This window comes from Carassius gibelio, chromosome B20, assembly GCF_023724105.1.
Source record: "Carassius gibelio isolate Cgi1373 ecotype wild population from Czech Republic chromosome B20, carGib1.2-hapl.c, whole genome shotgun sequence".
In the NCBI taxonomy this organism is placed as follows: domain Eukaryota; kingdom Metazoa; phylum Chordata; class Actinopteri; order Cypriniformes; family Cyprinidae; genus Carassius; species Carassius gibelio.
The window spans coordinates 15,332,959-15,358,952 of record NC_068415.1 but is presented as its reverse complement, the minus strand read 5'-3'; the positions used below and the strand labels follow the sequence as shown (position 1 = coordinate 15,358,952).

Here is a 25,994-nt window from a genome sequence, read left to right as displayed (position 1 = left end):
CACTGTATGTCATGGGCATTGACAAAAATACAATGTCAAAAAATGACACACTGCATCTGGATTTGAATATAAGAGATATATCCCATCCGTCCCCACTGTTAATGGTGCCTCTGTTTTTAGGTTCGCTCTGGATAAGGTGCGTTCGTTTACCACCCAACATTTCTTATCAAAATAGCTTGTGTGTACACGTGAATAACACTCTGTAAATAAATGAAACTGCCGCATGATCCCCATAAAAGGAATCCCAGAAAACAGGTTGTTTTTCACCTTCACAATGTGGATCAGCAGCAGTCCTTCACTGAGGTGGAGGGTGTTTTTCCTTTTCGTGATTTTTTTTTTTTTTTTGGCAGAGCAGTTATTTGTCAGTACATTATTCCTCTTTACAAAAATGTAACCACCAATTTCACAAAAAAATACTACAGTGTTCAATGTCAAGGTAAATTATTATTGGATCCTTCGTACAGTATAATTATTATATTTATTTATGCCAGTGGTGGTTAATATTTAATGTAAAAATGGAGTTGCACTGTTGTTAAACTGTCGAGAAAATCATAAACCTGCCATGCTTCCTGTGACTTTTTGAATGCCTTTGTGATTTATTTGATTTGTTTGTATATCCCCCATTGTAAGAACCTTTACATTGTTTGAACAAGTCCAGTCAGTGATTGAATTGGTCATGAAGTTGAACTCTGTGAGGGCATTCAGGGAGAAGTCAACTGCAATGTCACCCCAGCAAAGTCATGCCCATCCGACTTAACAGGTTTGGCCGATATCGCTTTTGACAGCGTTTGCAAATCTATCACAACCTTGCACCCTACTTTATCACATCTGCAAGTGTGCAGCTTTGGCTGAACTGCTCTGGCTTTTGTTTTATGCATTAAAGGCATGACGATCAAAGTGTAGGTCAAAAATATTAATGAGAAATAAATGAGGCGTGTGTTTTTATGTTTAGGAAAGAAACTGTCATTTAGGATGGAAAGGCTATAGCGAGCACAGGAGTCAGGGCAGGGCAGAGTGCGTGATTTGTAACAAGACCTTTCATTCAGTGGTTTCCTCTTTCATTCTTTTATCATTTACTATTACATGAAGTCTAGAAAAGTGGGTCTCAAAGTGTTTTTTTTTTTTTTTTTAGACTGGATGACTTTGTAATTAAGTCTTTTGACCTATAAATGTCCCAACATTGAGTTGATCAAGCCATAACAATTACTTGTAAATCAAACCTAATTAGATATTAAATGTTATAATTTGGCCTAAATGAAGACCATGAATTTGTTTACTAGAGAAGGAAATGACACTGAGAGTACTTCGCGAGGAGTGGAAACTGTGATCAGAATCATTTGAAATGGATGTGTACTGTTACTTGCCATGAAGAAATTATTATCAAAGAGAGACTTTGATATCTCATTATGTGGTCCTGTGCGCATTTCAGATCAAAGTTGCTAAGTCTTCGTGTAACATTGCCTCCAAAATAAACTCTTGGGTTAATGTTTTAATTTTCTGGGAAAAGTGTTATGGATTATGAACTCTGTGGTTTGGTATGTGGAGGCTGGGGATAAAAGCAAGCATTCTAGTAGCAGACGCAGACTACACATGGTGGCCAGTATGTCTTGGCAGTAATATTAAAGCGTTGTTGATCTGGTCAGTTGGGTTTTGAGGGCTGGGTCACGCTTTCTGACGTCTAAGGAGCATGCCATTGGTTAAATGTTCACACATGAAGAAGCTACATATTGTTAATGACAAACATGCAAAACGTGTATTTCACGTGTAATGACAAAAATACAGGTGAAATATTAATTAATTGTGGCAAACATTCTTGGGATGTAGGTATCGTTTATAATGAGTAGCCAATATTATGCAGCACAACTGTTTTAAACATTGAGAATACAATTTAATAATAATAAATGTGCAATGAGCAGCAAATCAGCATATTCGAATGATTTCTGAAGGATCATGCGACACTGAAGAGGAAGAGTGAAATTTAGCTTTCCCATCACTGGAATAAATTACATTTCAAAATATATTAAATTTAAAAACTGGGTAACACTTCAAGGACCAATTCTCACTGTTAAGTAGTTGCTCATTAGCATGCCTAGTATTAACATATTGGCTGTTTATTAGTACTTAAAGCACATATTCTGCATGACCATATTCTATAGCTCGAATCACAATACCTAAACTTAACAACTACCTTAATATGAATAAGCAGCATATTAGGAGTTAACTGAGGCAAAAGTTGTAGTTAATGGTTTTTAATAGTGAGAACTGTACCTTAAAATAAAGTGTGACCAAAACAGTTATTTTAAGTACTGTTTGACTGTATTTTGAGACTTGTGGTTTGATTTCTCTTGTCCAAATATACCCATAAAAGTATAAACTTCTGGCCACCCAGTAATTCTCGAAAAGCGCACTAAACAGATCTTGATTAACCTACTTTGATTTGCAAAGATATCTTATTGTACTTGGAAGGCATTACAGAATACGTAGCTGCTGATACAATGCCGATCTGACCTTATTGGCTCTGTTCGGTGTCAGGCTTTTGATAACCATGTGTTCATGGGGCTATTTACGTCTGTACAGGAAAAAATATTAATATATAAAATAACTGTAGGATATGTAGCAAATGTCATTTTACAAAATGTAAAAAATTTATTTGTATATGTGTACATTTACACTACCGTAAATAAATAGATACTCAGTGTTGTTCGATATTACTTGCATAACTAATGTTAACGAATTCAAACTTCAAATGTAGTGTTGCCAAAATCTCTGAAACAGATGAAAATTTTATAAATTGAGCCATATAGTGCTTCTTACTTCCTCAGTTTGTGCAAATGGCCTTTAAAAGTCATGGAGCTACAAAGAGATGGAAGCTGACAAGTACTTAGGCAAAGTTTCACCACTTCCTGTTTGGTCTTGACTGTTGACTGGGCAACCAATGGCAATAATAACATTAGATATCTTATGTTTTTTCCTCTCTTTTCTATCATTATCTTCTTCATTTAGGCCTATTTAGTATTTTTTCCTAAACTTACCTCAGAGCTATTTTCTCTTTGTGCCTTTGGTTTATTTATAGACGTGTTTGTTTGTGTACTTTGGCCACTTGTGAACATTGTTAATTGTGTTAAAACCATATGCTTATGGGGCCGTTAACCGGCAGTTCTCCGATGTTTGCTTTCCACTTTGAATGATTTTGGGTCAAGAGGCCATCTGAGGTGTTGTTGTCTTTCATGCCGCCATTTCATAAGACTGTCTGAGGGCGTTAACACTTGCGATTTTATAAAATAAAAAGCTTCCAGCGTTTCGGTTACAAATAGCAGCCACGTGCGTCTTTGATTGCTATAACAACTGCTCCAACAGTAGCCTAGCACTGTATGCTGCAGAAATGTTGAAAAAGAGTAAAAAGTTGGCTCATATGTTGCCTTTTGAAGAAAACGAGGAGGAGAATGTCAGTTCACGACAATGTTTGTGGGTGGGCGACATTATACAGGGGAGGAAACAGTATGGTGCTTACAATAATTTAGTCCAGGAGCTCCGGTTGAATGATGCTCAGTTCGTAGCATATTTTAGATCAAGTTAGATACAGCTTAAGTTAGGTCATTCAACTTCTTGTGCTCCGAAACTATTACGAGCTAATATACCGGCTATCTTTTCAATTTTTCTTGTTGTTTTGTTGTTATGGAAACGACTCACCACTTGCTTGTCATTGGTCAGCTGACAAAAACGCACTTGATGTAGGGCCATTTTTTTTTTCAACTTTAAAAGACGCTATGAGCTGCAGAAAAAGATGCCGGCGGTGGCATTTTAAAAAATGCTAGCTGCTTAAAAAAAGGCACCAAGTGTGAACATAGCCTGAGATTGTCCTTCCTGCTTGCCAAATTACATTCAGTTCAGCCCACACAGATACCAAGCCCTCTAATGAAAATTAACTTTCCGTTAGAGACCTTCAAACATCTCCTGTCCATATCTGATCTGCTCATGTCAGTCAGTCAGAGAGCGATGGGAATGATTGTGTTTTGATGACGTGTGACAGTAAAGGCTTGTTTTCTACACCGTTTCCCGTTTCCTGGCAGCTGATGCCTCTAATTTCCAATCTGTAATTGTTCAGAAAAGTTACATTTCCACTCATGGTAATTTTATTGGGTGGTCCAAGGCAAACTGGAATTCCCTGGCATTTGAATTTTTCCACAGTCATCCTACATTTCCTCCTTGCTCTCTTCAATGGATGAAACTGGAGCCGATATCAGTTTGGTTTGGCAGTCTCCGAGGGACGCTATGGCCCGATGCTGGGTGCCAGCCTTGTGTCCAGAGGGACATGTGGCTGCATTGTGGGAGTGTGGGTTGGAGTGACGAGTCCTTTTGGATGCCCAGAGCTCTCAACATCCACCCACTCCACCCAAACCCACATGTATGCATGCCTCCATCTGCTCGCTGTACACTCTCATGCTCTGCGTTTCATGTTGGACTCTGCTTCAGAGAACTTGTTTCAGATCAAAAGCATATTACACTTAAGTGTTGGCAGTAAAGCCCATTTTGGTTTACAGATGTCTTAATGTAGCAAATGTAGCCACTGATTCTTTCTTCCATATTGTAATGGACATCCAATTGAAATTGGTTTTTTGAAAAGAAAAAAAAAATTATTCAGTTTATCGGTTGTTGATTGGATGGAGGCAGATTTGTAGGAAAGAGTTTTTTTTTTGTGTGTGTGTGAATAAACTTATAGTGATCGGTAATTTTCACCAGAAGATTGAACAGATGAATCGTTCACAGTAAGAAAGTAGATTTCAATGCGATTTTAATGGTGAGGTGAGTAACATCCTTGCCAGTGGTAGAAAATGAAACTGCGGTATGTGCAAGTGGCTAAAAATAGCAAAATGGTTAAACGAATGGTGTTTAGGGCTGTAAAATCTATTAGATTATCTTAGATTAGAGTGTTTGAAACTCCATTGTTTTTTTTATCTGTTCTGTTGTTGCTTGACAGTTTTAAAAACATCGTAAAAGCTTTAAAACAGTGTTTGTTTACAATGTTTTCTTCCTTGCTAATGTTATTTCCGGGTTCAATTTGATTTACCACCATGTGGACTCAATAAAGCAGTTTTATCTTTGCCATTCTAAATTTGATGAATGATTGCTCTTTTGGTTCCATATATAAGCAGTGGTTTGATTTTATCAGGTGCTTGGTTTTCTGGACGTTGTAAAACAGTTGGCAAGGATCCATCATCTACAAAGTCAAAACACTTGTAAATAAAAGATGACATATTGCAGGGGAATATGTCATGTGTTTTCATCAATTTGGGTCATTGTTGATTTGCAAGCTAGGGTTTTATTCTTTTAAAGTTTGGCTTTTTGCCATCTGAGGACACAGCACACTAATTATTCAATGATAATTTATAAAATAAATTTTGTGTTTAGCTCTCACACATATTGATGTCATAAAATCATGAAGTGCAGAGTGCATCGTTATTATTATTATAAGTTGTAGTAATAATAGAAGTAGTAATAATAGTATTTATTTTGTGATTATTGTGTATTATTGTGATATTAATAAATAATCAATAATTTGGTCATAGTTGTGCACCCTACAAAAATATTACTATTTTCGAATAATAATAATAATAATGATCTTGATTAAAATATTATTTATTTTTTGTTGAATTTATGTATATTCTAGCACAGCAAACCTGGAGGGTTTTATTTACAAGATAAAAATAAATAAATAAATAAAATAAAACAAAAATAGTGCAGTCATTTTTATTAAGTTAACTTGTAAGTAAGTGCCTCATACAAAACTCACTAATGTGGAAAACACACAAATGACCAGAAGAGCTGATTGTCAGTCTGGCAGATGAACTGATAATAAAATACCCGGTTTTTCCGAACTGATTTTCCATGTGTTAGGAAGTTGTCTTAGTCAGCCAATCAGATTCAGGCTTGTCATGTCAACTGTAATTGCCTTAGTAACCATCACTAATTAGCAGACGTTCCTAGACTGTTTAGCGTCCTCAATACACAAACCAAAAACCTCTTCCTAAGACAAGGCTATATTTCTTCACTATTTTAAATGATAAACCGTTATAGGTCACCTCCTAAATTTAAACAGGCAAGCTGTATTTTGCTCAGCCAGTTTGCTGATATATTTAGTCACCAGACACTTTAATCCGGTGCCACTAACAGTACTATAATTGCTGTGTGATGTCCCTCTAGACATTTGGGGATAGTGGAGACCAGGGGGTCAGTTTACGCTCAGCTTTTGTCTGTACGTGTTACCGCCTCGAATCAAATTGATTTTATTGATGTATTTGGATAAAAACTGAAAAAAAAATACTTTATGCTTCTGTATTACAAGCCAGTTCTCACCTCATGTTCTCAGCTCGATCTATGTTTAGAGGTGAAAAGAGTAACAGTAAGATGTTTGCATGGAGGGACAATTATTTGTCACACTGCAGCGGGAGTCCAGTGATTTGGGTGGGTGTGCGTGTATGTGTGAAGACTCAGAATGACCCAGATGTTTTAGTTGTGAGTTCATCTCTAATCAAAACCTCTAGGACGAGCAGAGAAGAGAGCGGGTGGATGCAGAACATTTCTCAGAACTAGACACCGGTTCTGTACACATGCACAGCACACACGGCAGCACACCGCATATATAAACCGTGACCTGGTTTGTTGACACATTTCAGCGCAGAATAATAGTCAGCAAATTGTGACAAGAAACGCATTCAAATATTCTTAAAGCTAACTTGGATGATCACTCAAATCCTCAGAGAGCCCGTTGTCTCTTATGCATTCAAACGGTTTCATTTCTTCTTTATGCTCTCAATGATATTGTCATTTTTTTTTCATTTTGCCTTTGCAGGGTTTCCATCACCAATGGATTTGAGTTTTTGTGTTTGGACTTAAAACACTCAATGACAATCTACAGGAGCCTTTCTGCAACCTTCCCAACCTAAAGAAGGTAAGATGGAAAAATGGTGAGAACGACTGTCTCCGGAATGAACATTAGTCAAAGACATTATTGTGGCTGGTGAAGGTGTTGAGTAAACATGGTTGTTTTTGGCTGCTGCATCACATCCGTGGCATGCTAAATGTAGTTCACGTGTCCTGCGTGAATGGCTACTTAGTTCTTTTGTGCTAGCTTCATTTTATTATTTCGATATGATGGCCTGTGTGCTTATGCCAGTGTTGTGATTTTCATGTTGACTGCATCCAATCTTGCTGAGGGTCTGACTCACTTAATAGCTTAATACCCTGCAAGCCCTGGAGATGAAACCACAATTGGCAGAACTGGAGAGAGATGAAGCACAGCGTTGATTTGTGAGGAGGATGTATTTACTTGGTTTTATATACACATTTTGCTTTTCAAAGGGAATGGCAGCCACATTCTATAACTAACGTGAAGAGCTAAAAAGATGTATTTGTTAATTTTCACAGAATTTGTCTTTGTTTTTTGCACTCTTTTTTTATGATAGAGACAGAGGGATTGGAACTGGTGCATGACGATCCAAAATCAAACTCTTGCCTTCTGCCTGTCTATGTTTCTGCTGCCTATTGCAGAGAAAATAATTAAATTGAGGAGATCTTCCATGCATTTAAATGACACTTTTATGTTTTTTTTTTGTTTTGTTTTTTTATTATGGTTTAGTATTAATACGCACACATTTTATGTTTTCTGTGAGATGATATTACAAGATGTTTTCTGTTTTAATAGATTTTACGTTGCAATTTATTTCTGTGATGGCAAAGCTGAATTTTAGTTGGAATGCTTTTCTCATTGTCTTTCAGATTTCGCACAGCTGTTTGTGTAGACTGCGTTTTTTTTCAGCCCTGCTGTGTAAATTGCATGAAGATACCATGCTTGCATTTGTAAATGATGTGTGTAGCACTGAGCGCTGCTTCTGTATTTCCATGTGGATGGATGTAGCTGCAGGCTACAGTGCTGTTTGGGGATTCAGAACTGAAGAAAAACTCCCCTGGAGAACCCACATACGCACTGTTTCCAGTGATCTCAGTGTCTAGGCTTCAAACCACCTCACGTCACACTCGTCTCTGTGTTGTTCTCTCACTAGGAGGAAAAGAAGTGATTGTGCGCTAGGGAAAAGCGGGAATTGGAGAGGCCGTATGACTCGGCAGAAATCTCCTGCCCTCCATAAAAATACATTGTGTTGTTTTTGAGACCACAAAACTCTTTTTTTTGTTTTGTTTTTGGCTCCAAGGATGGCATGGCTTTGCTGACGACAGGCCTTCATCCCTGTGGCATCTAAAGCAAGCCTGTCAGCTGTATGCTAATTTTATTTTCTGGCCACTAAAGACCTGCAGAATATTTACGCATCATCATGTAAGTGTAGCCTTGGTGTGTTACCGGTTCTGTGAGGGAAAACAAATGCTGGTAACTGTTCTTACATTCATTTCTGTGGGGAACGTGATGAGACATTTTGTGTAGATTTAGTTATTTTTGGAGATTTGGCAAATATTTCTAAACAATAAAAAATGATTTCAGTGGATAAATAAATAAATCCATATAGTACTAAGAGCTAAGTTCACACAGACTGATTTTGTGTTCCACTACACTGCTTTTGATTTATGTGTGTGTGTGGGTGAATGGCCCCTAAATGTGCATGTCTTCAGAAAATATTATTCATCAGTGACACTTTCCAAACTACTTTATGATAAATTGTGTTAATATAACGCTGTATCTGGTAAAACGCTAAATGATTGAAATGTGTAGGGTTCTGCTATATTTCAAATAAACAAATGTGTGCCATTTATTTTTTTCTGTGGAAAATCTGTGGAATTGATCCACTGCAATCAACTTCTCTCATTTATTTTGCTGGTGAAAGATCAGTTATGGATAAAAAAAAAATGCTGAAAGTGTAAGAAAAAACAAGAACACTTTGGCTATTTTTTTTTGGGGGGGGGCTATATGTCAATGAGTAATCATGGTGTTTGTGTGTATATACATATAGTGTATTACAAGTGTTGTGTATGACATAGTTAGTTACTTCTGAGGAGGAGAGCGTGATAATAGATCATAACTGTCACTGTGGCGCTCGTAAATCTTCATCATGTTTGTTTTTAAGTGTTTGTGCTGACAAATTTTTGGGCTAGTAGTTGTTTTGTGTAGCATTTATCATTTAGCTTGATTTTGAAGAATTACATATGGCAGTTATGAACGATTAGTGGATTATTCAGCTCCTCTTGGCGCCTATTATTTATGTATTCGCGTGAAAGTGGCGTTTTTGTGTGTGTTCTGAGTCATGCAGGCGTGACAGGTGAGTGAGAGAGAGAGAGAGGAAGTAGGATGTTTGTCTGCGTTTGACCTGTGGACACGATTAGCCGCCTTTAGCCTGGGAGAGGCTCACGTGAGCTCAGCTAGAACAATATATCGAAGCAAACAGGTTCACACGTGAGGCCTTCAAACTCAATCACACAATGTCATTTTATTTGCCCTTTGTTATTTTCAATTACCAAAAATAGCTTTCTAAAATTGTAAGCCTCATATTTCTGCTCCAAAATTAAGCCCCATTCACTTCCATTGTAGGCATCGCACAATAAACTTGATTTTTTTTTTTTTTTTTAAGTTATTTATATTAATATTTGTGATAATCTGCATTATGGAACAACTGCTGCTGATTGAGCTTAATTTACTGAAACTGGAATATTCCTTGACCATTTTTTTGACCTCCCTGAAAATATATACATTGATATTGAAATTATTATTATTTTTTTTTTTGAGTATCCTGACCAGCTCAACCAATGGCGTGAATGTCTTTAACCGACGATTGCAAATGGGAGGAGTGCTTGGGAAACCTGTTTTGGATTCCATTTTGGAGTCATTAGCTTTCTACTGTATGTCAATCCATATGCTTATAGAAGTGAATCAATGTGTCACCTGCATAAACAGACCCAGATCTTCTCTGTAAGTTTGAGCAAATCTTATTTAATAAGCAGTTTTGACATCTATAAGTCACCCTTTTTTGCCTTCAATCCTCGTTCCATTCTCCTGTGCTCTCTGCCTCCCTCTGGCTGGGATCACGACTGACCCACTTGGCGTCAGTGCCAGCGGTTGGCTCCTCGCCGTTTCTCTGAAAGACCAGACCCTCAGCCGCAGCAGCTCCACCAGGAGGCCCCCTGCCAGCTGCGTCGTGAGGCCCCTGCCAGTGGAAAGCAGTATTGCTCAGACATTTTCCTGTCTGTAGACTGCTGGACGTTCACGCTAACAAAGGGCGCTTTTGTGAGATCCAGGAACAGGGGCTTGAGGTTGACTGCTGGCCCACAGAAGGGACTCTAACCCTGGGAAATCAGGGTGTGGTGACACAAAGTGTCCTGGAGGGAACAAAAATGACCTTTGCTTGATGATTATCATGTTTAGGATGGATAATCGGCACCGAGATTAGGGATAGCCAAGGGTACTTGGAAATAACAATAGTGATGGAGCCTTTCGGCTGTAGGATTTAGTATTCTATTATTTTTACTCAGAAATTATTAGTAAATTTAGCAAAAAATACTAAAAATACCAAAAATACAATGAACTGCAAGTAGTTTATTGAATTAAACAAAATGTTGAAGTAGAATGACTAAAATAGTATTTACTTGTAAAACTTAGATTTTATCTGTTGCGTACTCAAGCAGTCAAAATGACCTGACACCGTTTAATTTGTTCCTCGTGTTATGAAAGAGTCTTTGGCACAAACTCGAACCTTTAATGAATTCTTACGAAACAGAATGTTCACAAAGGAAAATATATTTTACTATACTAGAGAGTGCTGTTTATTATTATTATTTACATTTTTTTTTTTACACTTGTGTGGTTTTATTGTTCATGAAGGAGTCTCTCGTTTGGAGTAATGTCCACACTACTGCTGTCTTCTGGAGTTTGTCTCTCATAACCTCTCACTGAACCATATTGAGTAAAAAGATTTACCAATGTAGGTTGTGTTTTCTTTTACCTTGCATAGTTTTATTGAAGTTATATATATATATATATATATATATATATATATATAAATATATATATATATATATATATATATATATAAATATATATATAAATATAAATAAAATAAAACAATAAGCCAATTGTAATTTTCATGCTATAGCAAATTAGCTATGAGTGACTGATATGAAAATTCTTTACTAGTTTGTGTAAATTAATTAAAATAAAAGCATATATATAAAATATAATTATATATGCTTATTTTTCCATCTTACCAATACACAATAATATGCTTAGATTTTTTTTCTCCCATTTTTCTCACCCAATCAGAACAGACCAGCGACCCATTTTTTGGATAATGACCCACCAATATCTATGATTTATTGAACACAGCATGGAAAATTTGTGCAATGTTTTCTGGATATGACTATGTTTTATGGCTGTAGTCTTGGCATTGTTTATATAAACACCTTTCTGCTGTGTTTGGATAGAGAACTCATTAGATAAATGTATTTACTGCTAGCATCTGCCGAACCATCTCATTGTCACCCTGACAATAAATGTGTGTTAGTATGTTCCTGCTTAAACTGTCTGTGTCCGCTCCCTGCGTATCTCTTAGTAGCGGTTGTCGTTCTTTGATGTGTGTGAATGATGAGCGTAATTTGATTATAATTAATATATTGTGTGTTCTTATTTGGGTTGTACAGTATGTGCATGTTGCATCGCTAAACTAAAATTGTTCTGTGTTTGTGCGGTTCCTCACGTTCCACTGTGTGCATCTAAGCCGTGGCTGGTTTTAAATGTCGACCGTGGTTGCTTATGGATTGATCGTCATGGTAACAGTGGTGCAGTCATCCCCTCTCCCGCCCCGTGAGAGTGTTTGACACGGACGGCAAGCCCAGCCTGTCTCTGAAGAGCCACTTTTGCTCTTTCACTATCAACAGCATTTTAATGCTTGTGAAACCTCTCCATATGGAAGCTTTCGGTTTAATGCAAGTCTAAGCGGTAGAACATTTTTGAGTACATTGAGAATCTTTAGCTGTGACTACAGATAAAAAAGAAGTATGATATCCCAGTATGGAGGCATCTCTGTCACATTTTGTTTTCGTAATACTGAGGTGTTTTCTTTCAGGTGTTATATCTTCTTTCAGTCTTTTTGTCCTTGAATTTTGTACCTACTATCTGAAGGCTTCAGCGTATGTTTGTTTGCAGTGTGAGCACACCTTTTCCTGGTATATGTACCGCGGCAGTATATGTACCATGCCCTTTTTTCAGCATTTGACATCACGTGACACATCTGTAATGGTTTTTACTCGTGTATATATATATGAAAGATTACAGAAATTTCTATTCTAAACCTTTCACCCAATCTGTTTGCCATCAGATCATTTTAAGATGTTAAACTTAGGGAAAGTTTACAGTCCAATGATCCAGTATGCAAACGCATTGGAACAATCAGTCCAAAACAACGCTAATGTAAAGAAAACCAGGCTGATTACATCAGAGATGGCGGAAAGAATAGAGACTCACATACTGTGTGTATATATAGAGAGACAACCAAACTGAAAAAAGTGTGCTTTTTTTGAATGATTATGAGCTTTTTATATAATTTGATTCTTTTGTGTCCTTTTGGAGCCTCCAAGTGCCCTTTTTTGAAAATATATCTAAATTTAGCTTAAAATAAGCTTGCAGAAAATGCAGTTTGGTAAGAATCACACTTGCAATCTTTTTTGACTAAACAAGATATGCTTAATTTCATGATAAATTTGATTGTGATTATTTGCAATTGACCACGTGAAAAAGTTTTATTACTATATATTTAAATATTTTGTGTTTTTTATTATTAATACAGGTGCATTGCGTTTTGAATTTCTTAAATAATTCTGGCTCATGTATTTTTGAAATATTTTATTCAATATGTATTTTTTTATGTATTTTAAGTAAACATGATAATTCTAGTTATTGTCCTTTGATCATTGTTGTTTATAATAATAATAATAATAACAAAAGACATTACAAAAATCAGCTGTTCTCTCAAAGGTTTATATTTTTCTTCCAAATGGAGAATGTAGGCTACATGTTTGCAGCTTTGGGTTCAGTCAGCGCGTATTAAACCTGAGTAGAGTGCTTCCCAACGTACAGTAAATGCCTTCTAGTTCAGCTTGTGTTCCCTAGCCATTCTCTAAAGAGGTCCAGAGGTGTGACATGTGAATGGGCTTTGGGCTGAGTGAGTAATCCCTTGCATTTCCAGACTTAAAAGCCAGTGAAGTCATTTCAGGTTGATAAGGAGAGTCACGGCTAACATACTGCACAATGTTTCCCATGTTATCTATACGGTAACTACACCTGAAGATAACATGCAAATCTGTCACTAGAAAAGAGCAATTTTATGTTTCCAGGGATTGTGGGGTTGACATGGACTGTATAAAGGGAAAAGGAGAACTCTAACAGCTTTAAACAGAAACCCAGTCTTCATATCTAAGTATGGCAATCACTGGTCTTAATGGATTCCTCGTCATTATTAGTGCACATTAATAATATTTCCAAGCTGTGGTCGTATTTGCGTGAGGATAAGTATTTATTTTTACATTGTATGCGTGTAAGGTGGTTGTGTGTTGTGTTATTGCGATTTATCCATTTACCGTAAGTTTTGCGAAAACTAAAGCATCTCTTTGGAAGAGCATTTTTCTAGACGATTGTGGGTCGATTGTTGCTTGAGTAATGGAGAAAATGCTGAGAGAGAAAATATGAGATGGGAAACTCTGCAGTGGAGGAATTCAGCACATCTATTTTTACCTCGCTTGGTGAGAGTGGTTGCTATGGCATTGCCGATGGGCACCGTTGTCATGCTGGCGTGACTCACATCCTCAGAGCTTCACTGACCTACATCTGAGAGAACACACACACGCACAGAGCCTGTAGAGACTCGATCTGAGGGAGCGGAGGAGAAGAAAGAGAGTGAGAATGTGTAGGCACCTTGCATGAATTTATTAAAAATGGAAAGCAGACTCTGCGGTGGAAAAAAAATTGAATGTGGATTGGAAGGGAATTGAAAAAGCCATGTTTGGTGGTTATCCTGAGACTGTAAGGAGACAGTTAGTGATGTCGGAGACTAGGTTTGTGTGCAGTGAGGCGATTCCCTCAACTAAAAATGTTTATGAAAACTTGCATTTCTTGCATGAAAAAATAATTGTATGATGCTCATTGCGATACATGTCATTGTTCATGACAATAAAATGTTTAAAAAGAATTTAATGCTTTTTTTTTGTAATTAATTGCAACATCTCTTGAGCTTTATTTCCTGAAAGAAACTCATGATCTTGACATTGCTAGTTCAATGCTTTTTAGAATGCAAAGTGTGTGTAATTGTAAACTGAAACTAAAACTATTAAGAAACGATTTCGTTTATTGGAAGTAAAGCTGAAATGAAATAAATTCTAAATAATAAATGGAATGAAATTAAACTAACTGAAAATGAGAAATGTTGCTGTGTCAACTAACTGAAACTTGATCGAGTTGACGCACCAAAATTACAAAATGAAAATGAAGCAAAATAAAAATGAAATAATATATTTTGAAATAATTTAATGAGAAATAAAAATAAGAAAACCCATGTAACAAAATTACAAACTGACAATATATAAAAATATGTGTGTGTATATATATATATATATATATATATATATATATATATATATATATATATATATATATATATATATATATATATAATATATATATAATATAACATAAAAATATAACAAAAATATAACATAAAAATATAACATAAAAATATAACCGTGTATAAATAATACTCAAATTTGAAAACAACATTTATCAGGAAATTAAAACAGGAAAGTGAACCAGTCTTTCATTATTGAAGTGTAGACCATAATGATAATCATTCAATCAATCAATCATTCATAAATAAATAGGTCATATTAGTCAAAAAGAGCAAATGACAGTCATTGGAATCCTAATATGCAGTTACACAGTTGTGTATCGTCCGTCTGTGACCGTTTGCGTGCAGGTACAGTTCAAGATATGCACAACTGCGTGAAAATATTCCCAGCCCAGTCGATTGCGTACAGAGCCCCTAAGGGTAGACGTGGGTGTGTGTGAGAAACCTCATCTGTTTGAGTGTGGCGTGAGAGCGGTGGAAGAATTTGTTCGTTTGTTATCTGGTTTTAACCTAGTGCTTTAGGCAGATCTGTTTTGGCTGACTTTGGCCGAATAGGTAGATGTGTAACTCTAGGCAAGAGAAGAAGCTTGGATTTGGTTTCCTTCTGCTATTTCTCGTATTTTCCTTCCCTCCTTTGATACTACTCTGTGTCTTTGTCCTGTTTGTGGTTGGTTAGCTGAGAGTTTGTAGACTCCGCATTTGATTGGCTGGAAATCCTTTTATTTCTTTCTCAGCATGTTATTGGCTGCCGTTTGTTTGTGGTGAGCTACTCCTGATTTCCTGATTTGCTGATAGCGAGTGTGTGGTGACTCAGGCCGTCGTGTGATTGGCTGCAGCTGCGGCTGCCTGTTGAGCGGTGATTAAGTCGCAGTGGAAGAGAGAAACGGTGAGCGAGAGAAGCAAAAGTAGGTCACTGGGTCAGCGGGTCAGTGAAGCATCTACTGACATCACAGTTACAAAACCATTGCTCAGCCTACTGTTAATGCCACAACCGCTCTACAGGAAATGCTGGGGACTGCCTTACTTCCTTTTTCTTTTACTCTTTTGCTTTTATGTCTCATTTTATCCTTTTTCACCATGATGAGTTTTTCTTTTACAAACCCTCCCCCTGATTTTTTTTCTTCTTGCAAGCCTTATCCTTTTTTTCTCTGTCGAACCCTCCTTCACGGTTTAGCAAGTCTTGCTCTTTGTCAAAACTTTTGCGAAATTGCCTCCATGTTTCAGTGAACTGAAAAAATTTCACTTTGTCCTACATCCTTTTCCACTCCTCCGTCGCCTCTCTCTCTTTGCATGTGTGCCCTTCTCATATGTTTTTCCCAGAATCCCCCACCTTGTATTTCGACGTCTTTTTATGTTGCCTCCTAATTCAAAGAAATCCTTTGGATTCCTAGTGTTGTATGTGATGTATTTCATGTGTTCAGGTTTTATTTGTGGAACTGTGTCAGAGGATTTCTCTTCCCTACATTTCCCTGTAGTGAAGCCATTCTTTTTTCTTGTTGAACTGATACTCCAGTAACATTTGTGACTCATATCTGGAAAGCATGTAAATGTAAAAAATATCTTCAGTGAGCAAAATAAAGAATATCAAAAGGACTTTCAATGAAATCTGTAAGGATTGTTTTGTGTCCCTTGTCAAACAATCCTGAATCCTATTTTGAGTATTTGTGTCTGAATTTGTAATCTTTAATCTTGAATCTTCACATTAAATCCAAAATGATCCTCCTGGATGAACTAAAACTCTCAAAAGATTCTTTTTTATGGAGTCCTGGGTGTTTTGTATAATCTTTGTTGAGTACTAATCTCGGGACAGTTGAAAGAAAATTCCTGGCATATTTCCTTTACATTCCTTTTGTTATTCTACAAGGATATTATGTTGCCGCTCATAATACTCTAATGATAATATTTTTGGGAGGATGTGCTAGAAAATGCGATTTATGTTTTTATCCCGTAACACAATTCCCATTTAATTCTTGTAGTTTCTTTCAAATGTAAAACAATTCCAGGAATTTTTATTATTATTAAAATATTAACTGGGTTTTTATTTATTTTTTATTTATTTTTTTAAATCTTATTGTTTATTGTGTGGTTTCATCAGATGTGTATTGTGTTGGAATAATGTTTTGCTTCCGGACAGTCAAAGGATTTCCTTTGAATCCCTTTTGATGTTCTGTATTTTTTGCTTTTGATACCTTAACAGTCATATTTGTACTACAAATATCTAGATTTATTTTGTGTTTTGTTAGCATCATTTTCACTACCTCTCAAAGGTTTTTGAAAGAAATCTCTTTTGCTCAAGACTGCATTTAAAAAAAATAAAAAAAATGCAGTTAAAACAGTAATACTGTGAAATACTACTGTTTTAACTGTGTATTTCTATATTAATATATTTTAATGTATAATTTATTCATGTGATGACAGCTGAATTTTCAGCTCTGTTACTCCAGTGTCACATGATCCTTTTTACTGACCCCAAACTTTTGAATGGTGGTGTATTTAGTTCCAGTCTGAAGTCTAATAGAAACAAGGGGTGTGTTTTGTCTTAAGTTTATTGCGTCTGGTCTGGTTGCTTGTTTGCGACTTTCCTTTCTTTTGTCCTAAATGTTACAGGAGTGGCTGAATTGAGTCTGAGCTGTGTTGGTATGTTGTTTATTTTCTTTGCGTGTGTTGTCTGGGTCAGTAGTCACATGTAGTGATCAGAAGGGGGACATAGCTGGTGTGCAGCGTGGCGTGACCAGAGGTCCAGACCTGCATGTGACAAGACACTCATAGTAAAAACATGAAAGAGAGATTTCATCAAAACCTGCTTTAACCATCGTTAGCACAGTTGTTTTCATCTGGTCACCTCACCACACATCCGAGCACCATGGACCATAGTGCATTACAGCCATAGTCTTGTTTGCTGTTGTGATTAGTCAGTGTGTCTCTACCGTGTCTACATTTCAGCTAAAGGAATGTGGCTACGTTAGCAGCTAATTTAAACTGAGCTAATCACTTAAATAAACGCAGAGTTTTCTTTGTTGTTATTCCAGCTTTATAGATGTGATGAGGTTTATATACAAACTATGATGCTGTTTTAGTTCCACGTAAAAAAAAAAATTATAAAAAAATAATAATCTAAGATTACATTAAAGTCTAAATATTTTGACTTTTCTTTCTCAAAGTATTTTGAAAATATATAAAGAAAAATCAAAATATTGCTACAACTTTTTCTCAAAATATTTACTTGATTCTTGTAATTTCATCTTTATTCTAAAAAATATTTCTACTTTAATCTCGTAATCTTACATTTTGTATTTTTTGACGTGGCACTAAAACGCTGTAGTATGAAACGACTCATATGTTATTAGTAAAGTTACATCTACAGTAGATATTTTAATACATTTGTTTAAAAACTGCATTGTATTTTATTTAAAAAATATTTTTTTAATGAAAACATTTCTAAAGGGATAGTCCCCACCGATGTTCATAGCATTTTTTCCATACTATGGAAGTCAGTGGGGACTAGAAACTGCAAACTGCAACCAAATATATTTTCTTTAATGTTCAACCAACTCAAGCATGTTTGGAACAACTTTTATTTTTGGGTGAACTGTCCCATTAAGCTTCGCTGCGAATATAGCATATTAAACACTTTTTAAATGTATAGCAATACATGTTATTATTTGAAAATTTGAAATGATTCACAATGTAAATTTTTTTTCAGCACTTCAGATGAAGAATGACCCAGTTGCGTGTGATTTCTATTTGAACTCATTTGAATCCGTGGGTGTGTTAAGGTATGCGTGTCCGTGCTGCTTCATGTGTGGATGTCATCTGAACTGTTGCTCAAATCATGTGGTAGCTGATAGGTCATGCTAGCTCCTAGCATTAGGCTAATCTTCTTGCTGTTATCGTTTCTTTTTATAGGCCATTGAAATGGCCATGAAGTACAAGCTTGTAAACAAGAACGACCAACTGTTTCTGGCAGGACGACAAAGACAGTCATTTGTTCTATCATTAGGCTGTATTTTATGAGTGTTTGGTGGCTGACTGAAGGCTTTTCTCTGCAGTATGCAAACAACAAATAGCTTTATGGTAGTTTTAACAGTGTCATGTGCTGGGAGTTTTAGGGGTGATTTCACACTAAAGAAGAACCACTCTCTGTTTGACATCAGCGCTTGTTTCATTTGGTTTGCGTGTCACACTAGAAATGGGAATTCAGGGATAGCAGTCCCAGACATCAATATTTTATTTACATTTTTTTATACACTGTGCTTTATATTACATTTTATATGTAAGGTTTATTTGAATTTTGGGATAGCAATCAGGTGGAGTCAAACTCTGGTTTGGACAACACAATTAAACCATGCATGAAAACAGGATAAATGTTAAATATTTGATGGCATTAACCAAAACACAACAGACTGACTGTGAGCTGATGTATTCTGATTGTAGTAATCTTGATAATCATGCATACTTTGACCTAACTTTTATCATGATTGCATGCTTTTCAAAGGACCAAACTGGGTCAAAGCTGCTACCTTTGTCTGTGAAGTTTTGTACATTTTATGTGCACATCACTTTTTTTTTTTTTCTGTCTTGATGAAAAGACCAGGATGCTGTCTTCTCTATAAGTTGCTCATTGATCATTGCAGTCTTCCTGTTGGAAAATGGAAAGAAACCTAATATGAGTGAAGGCAATACCACACCACCACTGCTATATATAGATTGGCCTCAGGGTTGTGTGCCTTTATGACACATGCACTTCCTTGGACATGTCTTGCTACTTGTCAGGGTACTACAGCTCCATCATGTCTCACGCAGCTCACACTTACTGCTCTTTTCCTGCCGGGGGTTTTCCTGTAGAGAGAGACAGTGCCTATTCGTATTTTACAAAGATGTATGCCCTCCCACTTGAAGGGAGGTGCTCATAAATGTAAGTTAGACCTATGTAATAAAAAGAACAAATTAAAATAATAAAAAAATCATTAATTCATTGTATGTATTTTATAATATTTAAGTACTCCCACTAGAAATATGTGTAAAATGCATTTTATATCCCGATCCCGATGTCCCGATGTTCATGGATTATGTGGTAATATCAGGCGTTCACCGTTCAAATCTCGAACCTCCCGATCTGCTTGCACACAAATCGGGCAGCCCCGATTATTGTCAAACATGTTTGATATTTAGGATCTAAATCGGGATGATGATTTATGTCAGTACTTTCACAGCCAATGCGCAAAACCGCAAAACAGCTGATGTATGGCTTTGTTGGATAGTGGAGATAGAGGAAACTGTTACTTGACAAACACAACTGTCTGTAATGTGGTGAAAACGCATCACGACTGTGTGGAGAAATAGAATTGCTGGAGTGAAATGAGTGAAAACCAGGTGAGTGCAGAAAGCTTGCATGCTAAAAAAACAATCAGTGACGATCTGCTGCGTGAGATCATGTGAGGCGTTCCCTCTGGCATGATAATCTTAATGATATCTTGCAGTGTGTGATGTGCCACGGTGTTCAAATCTTGTGTGTGCTTGTTTAATATTTGAGGAAAGATAATCTGCAAAGATTCTCCTTATGTGTGTGCTGCAAACAGATTTCAAAATCGGTTATGATTTCAAAACTCCTGTAGTCTGAGCCAGGCTTTAGACCTCTTAGTGGTTCCTAGATCAAAACTTAAGAATAGAGGAGGTAGAGCATTTTCTATTGCTACGATCTCCCACCTGAAATTAGAACTGCACCCACCCTGTCCATTTGTAAAGTGAGGTTAAAGACTTTTCTATTTGATCTGTCTTATACAAAATGAATGTTTATGCGGTTGTCCTGTTTGTCATTTGTCTTTTATCATGTTATGCTGCTTATTTTAAACTTTTGCATTCTGTATAGCACATTGGTCAACAGAAGTTGTTTAACTGTGCTTTATAAATAAAGCAATGGATTGATGAAGGTGCGGTGAATTCTGTATATTCTGACAAGTTCTGTTCTTATGACAGCTGAACTTCGGCCCTGGTTTTACAGTACTGGATGTTTATCTTTGGAGAAGGTCTTGCCAAGTCGTCTATCAGTCTTGGCAGTACATCACAACATCTGTGGCCTTGTAAAATATCTAGTAGTAGGCTGAATAGTTTATTTTGGGATGGACAGAACTGTTAGTTCTAGGGGAAAATGTTAAGCTTCAGTTAAGCCATTATTTTGGGTACGGCACAGATTTTTTCCCCCTTTTTTTTCTCACAAAATGTTTACCATGATGACTTTAGGGTCTTTAAGGTCATGACCCTTCTTAGGCTTACTGGGTCAAAGGGATATAAATATATATATATATTTTATTTTTTTGTTTTGTTTTGTTTTTCTCTTGAAACCCGAACCTACTTTTATTAATTCAAATGTTTTTATTTAATTATAATCTTCTTGGTACTGGTTAAGCTAATGTATTACTATTTATCTAATGTAATTAAAGTATTTTTTTCTGGAGCCAGCTGTTTATGTGACTAATTTCTGTTTCTCTCTGTGTTTCAGATTTAAGAGCAGATTTACAGTGGTTCAGGAACATTGCTGCTATTACAGAAATAATGACATGAGTAAGTTTATTACCTACAGAATTAGTTATTTAATTAATCAGTTATTAATATTTTATACATTAAAATTCAGTCATCTTAAAAATGACTACATCATTTATTTTTTGCCATCTATACTCTATACACATTTTTATATTTTCTACAAATATTGTTCTGCTATTAAATATTTAATGTAATAATAACTTTTATATTGTTAGTAATATTACAGGAGCGAAGTAACTTTGATTCCATACAGTGATTTCTATTTTTATTGAAAAACCTTCTTATTTGAGAATCAAATGTGTTAAACAGGCTTTTGTGTAAAGTTTAATTCTATATCTCTCAATCATCATTGCATTGCATTATATGTTTTGCCCCCACATTTAAAAGAACAAAGCTTTGAGCATTTAAGTGTCATCTTACAAGACATATTATTCGTACATCTGATATTTATATGAGTGCTATGTATGTAGTCTTTTATACAATAAAAGATCTCTTTCGGAAATTCGAATTTCAACTTGTATATATAAGCATCTGCCAAAAGTAATCGCATATTTTTGCTCCGTTTTGGCTTCTTAATAAAATTGAGGTGTTATTTCATTCTCATATTGTCCTATATCATACTAAATGGGTCACAAAAAACATATGCAATTTTTTTTCTTGAAAGGTTCAGTAAACTATTCAGTTTCGGGCCATTGTTTTATAGGTCAGGCATTTAGTTAAGTTAAAATTACTTAAGGAGTATATATAAAACATATGACTTTTATTACTTATAAAATGGATTTTTTTTTTTTTGTTTGTTTGTTTTTTTCCTTAGGAGGTGGCTAGTGCTAACATGTGGTGCCTCCAGTCTCACACACGAATGAAAGCACATACACCCCACAGGGACCCGCAGCAGGCTTCTCTACCTTGACCTCAGAATCTTCTGATTGACCCCGCACACAAAAACATTCATATTCACACGCAACTTCTGTCTTGCCCACAGATTGGCCTCATCCTACATCCTGTGGCAAGCTCCTCTCTTCCTTCCTTAGAGCAAACAGGCCTGGAGGTAAGTTTGCTTTTGAATGAATTATTAAATTATTACATTTATTCCTCTTTTTATACACTAAAACCCAGATATATGTATTTATTCATTTAGAGTGTGTCTAATTTAAATTGCATTAAATGTTTTTTTGCTTGCTTTGTTTTTGACACAGGTTACAAATGTCTACCTCACGCTTAAAGGTCCTCTCTCTACAACTGCGACCCTGAATACACTACAAAAATGACCTCTAGCATAGACCGGTAAGTCCTCGGTTGACCCCAAACCATGACATCACGTGAAGAAAGGATTCTGTTAACAATAGCCGCAATCGCCAACACATATTAGAGAAGCACATTACAACAATTAAGTGACTAATAAAAAAACTCAACATCTGGGGTGGGCGATTTATCTGCAGACAAGATTTATAGGCCTTGACCAGTTAAATACATGCACTTGTATGTAAAAATGGCCAGATTTGCAAGTTTCGTCATAAACACAGTAATTTAGGTCTTAAGTAAAAGCGAACAGCTGGGAAAGAAAACACATGTGCAACATTATATTAGATCCGGCCAGCTCTTAAAATGACAGCAGTCTAATATTCCCACTGTCTGGCATTCATGTTCATTCATACTTGTTTTCAGTGAGCTTGTTTTTTTTAATTTAGGCTAGTAACACCATAGCCACGGTTAGAGTTACAGCAGATGCACAGAAAGCTTTGCAGCTGAGATGGACGGCTCATAGTAAACAATCTTAATATCTTTGTGTAAACCGCTTTCGTTGCCTCTTACGTGCAGATGTAACACACCCATGGCCAGTTGCTATAGTGACTTACAGTGAATGGAATAACATTAAACATTCCCGCTCTTGCCAGCCTCACTGCGCCCGGCTTCCTTCTAACTGGTCGGGCCTGTTGAGTGACAGTGAGATGGGCCATTGTGTGGCGGCGGTGTGGAATTTTCCAGGCTTATCTCTGGATTACCGCCACACTGAATAGAGCTGCAGCTCCATTTTCCTCTCTCAAAGGTTTCCAGGTAAAGTAAGTGGAGATGGCACCTACGGTCGAAAACAGGGACCATATGGTGCTTGCACAATCTGTATTCTCTTACCATCTGTATATTTTTGGGAGCTGCACTTTCGTCTCATCTCTCAGGCAGCATGAGCTCTAAGTGGCCCTTCAGGACACGGTCAAACATAGCTAGATTGAATGCAGGGCAATTTCTAACTTATTTAATATTTTTTACTTCTGTGATGTCCAATGTAGTAGACAAACAGTTTTATACAGTAGTTTATAATGCAGGGCGTCAGTTATGTTGTCAGAACAACTTCTGTGTGTTTCTACGAAGCTGACAAAAACACCTTCATCAAACTTCCGTGTGTTTCTGCAAAGCACAGTTTGTGTTGATTGATTTGAGTAAAAAAAAAGGGAAAATGAAGCTCTACACCTTCAGTCTCTAGAGGTACTTTTTCTTTTCCTAATTTTTTTTTTTTCTGAAATATTTTGGTGTATTTGTCATTCTTTAATGCCACTTCTTTGGAAAAAAAGAAAAAATCAAGTTTTGAATATTTTATTTTTAGCATACTTGGTGTTTGAGTTGCATTTTAAACCTTAAATGATATTGTAATTTTAATAGAACTGTAAACAACATTGTAAAGTATAAGCTGCTACATGAAATAATTACTTATTAACTTATTGTAGAAACTACAGTTTTATTATACAAATTATTATTTTGATGGCAGATATACAATAAATGTGTGCAGTGCTTGTGTTTTCTTTTGTAACACTGGTACATTTTGTGTTTTCAAATCCAAATGTCCAGTATTTAGAATTTTTAGTATTATATGGTTTCCTGCTATCAGAAAAGGAGAATTTATTTGATGTTTCTTTTTTTTTTATTCATAATTAAAGATTCTTTATAAGTTTCTCATCTTAAAATTGAGAAGGACACAAAAACTTACCTCATTTGAACTCTAATACTTTCTTTAGTAGATCTTTAATTTTCACAATCGCATTTTTAGTTGAAGTTCATACCAAGTTTGTAATCACTTTTGTGATAAGCAAAGTGTTAAGCATTTATGCACTCTCATCCTCGCCTCCTGTAGTGATGAGACTGGTCTTACCTGCTGTACAGTGAAGCCAAAGTGAAACTACTAAAACCCTTTTAGTGTAAACAGATATATTTAGACTTCACCATGCAGTGACACCTACCATCATGATTGCCTTTTGATAATGTCCACAAAGCTGTGCTAACCTTTATGACTACATCTCTATCTGAATTTGGGACATGTCACAGTTTCTTTAGACAAGGTTCTCTGAAATCTTAGTTTTGATGGAAAATTATGCTTCATGTCAGGTTTAAGTATTAAAATATGCTAAAATATAAATGTGTGCATGTAAAACAATATCAGTAGAGCAACACATAACTCAAAACTTAGTCTAAGCAAACATCCATTGGACTCGCTGCTGTACATTCGACATTATGAACTTATCACACATCTTTTCTTGTTTTTACAGCCAAATTTCTTCAGACATTTACATTGTTCTTTCTTAATGATGTTTTGATTAGTCATATCTGATATTTTCCCCCATTCACATATTTGACACTTTCTAAACAACGTCTGACAGCAACTTGGGGGAAGCTCAGTCTCCAATTTCAAAACGAATTGTCAGAACTGGCAAATGTTAGTCTTAATATAATGTTTGCCAAGCAATAAGACATCAACATTGTGACTTGAGTTCAAGTCAGGAGTCTCAAGTCCACATCTCTGATTTTCACCGATAAGCATTTCGTTGAGCAAATCTAGGTCAAATGTGTTTTGAACAGTTCTGGGCTGCTTTAAAAACGTTCAAATAAAAGTTACAATTTGGTTGAATACAGATAAACTAGGGCACTTAAGCTTTATTGATACATTTCTTGCATCAATTTCATGACTAAGGCTTCAACCCATTTGTCCATGTAGTAAAAGTCTATGGGGTCGAAACGTATACAGTGGACTTTCATTCTATTGACAAAAAATATGGGAACTAAAAACAATTTCAGCATAATTACTCCACACTTCAGTGACACATGATCATTCAAAATGCTGATTTGCTGCTCAGAAAACACTTATTATTATTTACTATTATCAGTGTTGCAAACAGTTGTGCTGCTTAATATTGTTTTGGAAATAGAAATGTGATGATTTATTTAAAATAGAATGGATTTTCTAACATTATACATGTCTTTAGTGCCATGTTGATCAGTTTAATGCATTCCTAATGAAAAATTGTTCAAATAAATAAATATAATAATATTATTCTAAATGAGTATGGGTCATTGACATTGCCATTTGTATCGTTTAAAAACAATGGCGATGATAAATTATCAGGAGATGTCCCACTTTTCCTGTATTAGTTTAACAAAGTGTACTTTGTGTGGCAAACACTGTTGAAATGTTTAAATTTTTCCCTTTTTTGAGTCCTACTCCAAATAAAGGTACAGGTTGTAGGACCTGCCACTAGAGGGCATACTACCAAAACAATAAATCGCGTGGTTTGTTGACGCTAAGAAGGAGCGTTGAATGATGGGATTTGTTGTCTTCTACCCAACCTCTGACGGCCATCAATCAGACGGAAAGATAAATCATGGATTTAACGCGAGTTCAACGATTTGCGCGAGTAGATTACATACATGCAAAGACACGATCAGATTATGAATCCGACGCGTCCTCGCACGGGTCTAGAGACGTGATGCCCCGCGTTTGGCGTGTATATGCCCCATAATTAGGGATGCACCGAAATTTCGGCCACCGAAAATTTTCGGCCGAAAATGGCCTTTTCGGTT

General features: G+C 36.1%; 1 protein-coding gene across 5 annotated transcripts in view; it reads left to right on the top strand.

Annotated features, from left to right (window-relative positions):
- Nucleotides 1-25,994, top strand: part of LOC127983949 (circadian locomoter output cycles protein kaput-like) — a 51,053-nt gene that overhangs the window by 2,137 nt on the left and 22,922 nt on the right. For 3 of the 5 annotated variants that reach the window (XM_052586369.1, XM_052586366.1, XM_052586367.1), the window contains exons 2-5: nucleotides 6,851-6,949; nucleotides 21,109-21,170; nucleotides 21,964-22,197; nucleotides 22,346-22,433. In XM_052586369.1, the coding sequence (XP_052442329.1) occupies nucleotides 22,414-22,433 (20 nt within the window). In that variant the 5' untranslated portion in view covers nucleotides 6,851-6,949; nucleotides 21,109-21,170; nucleotides 21,964-22,197; nucleotides 22,346-22,413. The remainder of the gene's footprint in view (nucleotides 1-6,850; nucleotides 6,950-21,108; nucleotides 21,171-21,963; nucleotides 22,198-22,345; nucleotides 22,434-25,994) is intronic. The other 2 variants (XM_052586370.1, XM_052586368.1) reach the window with 1 other exon arrangement.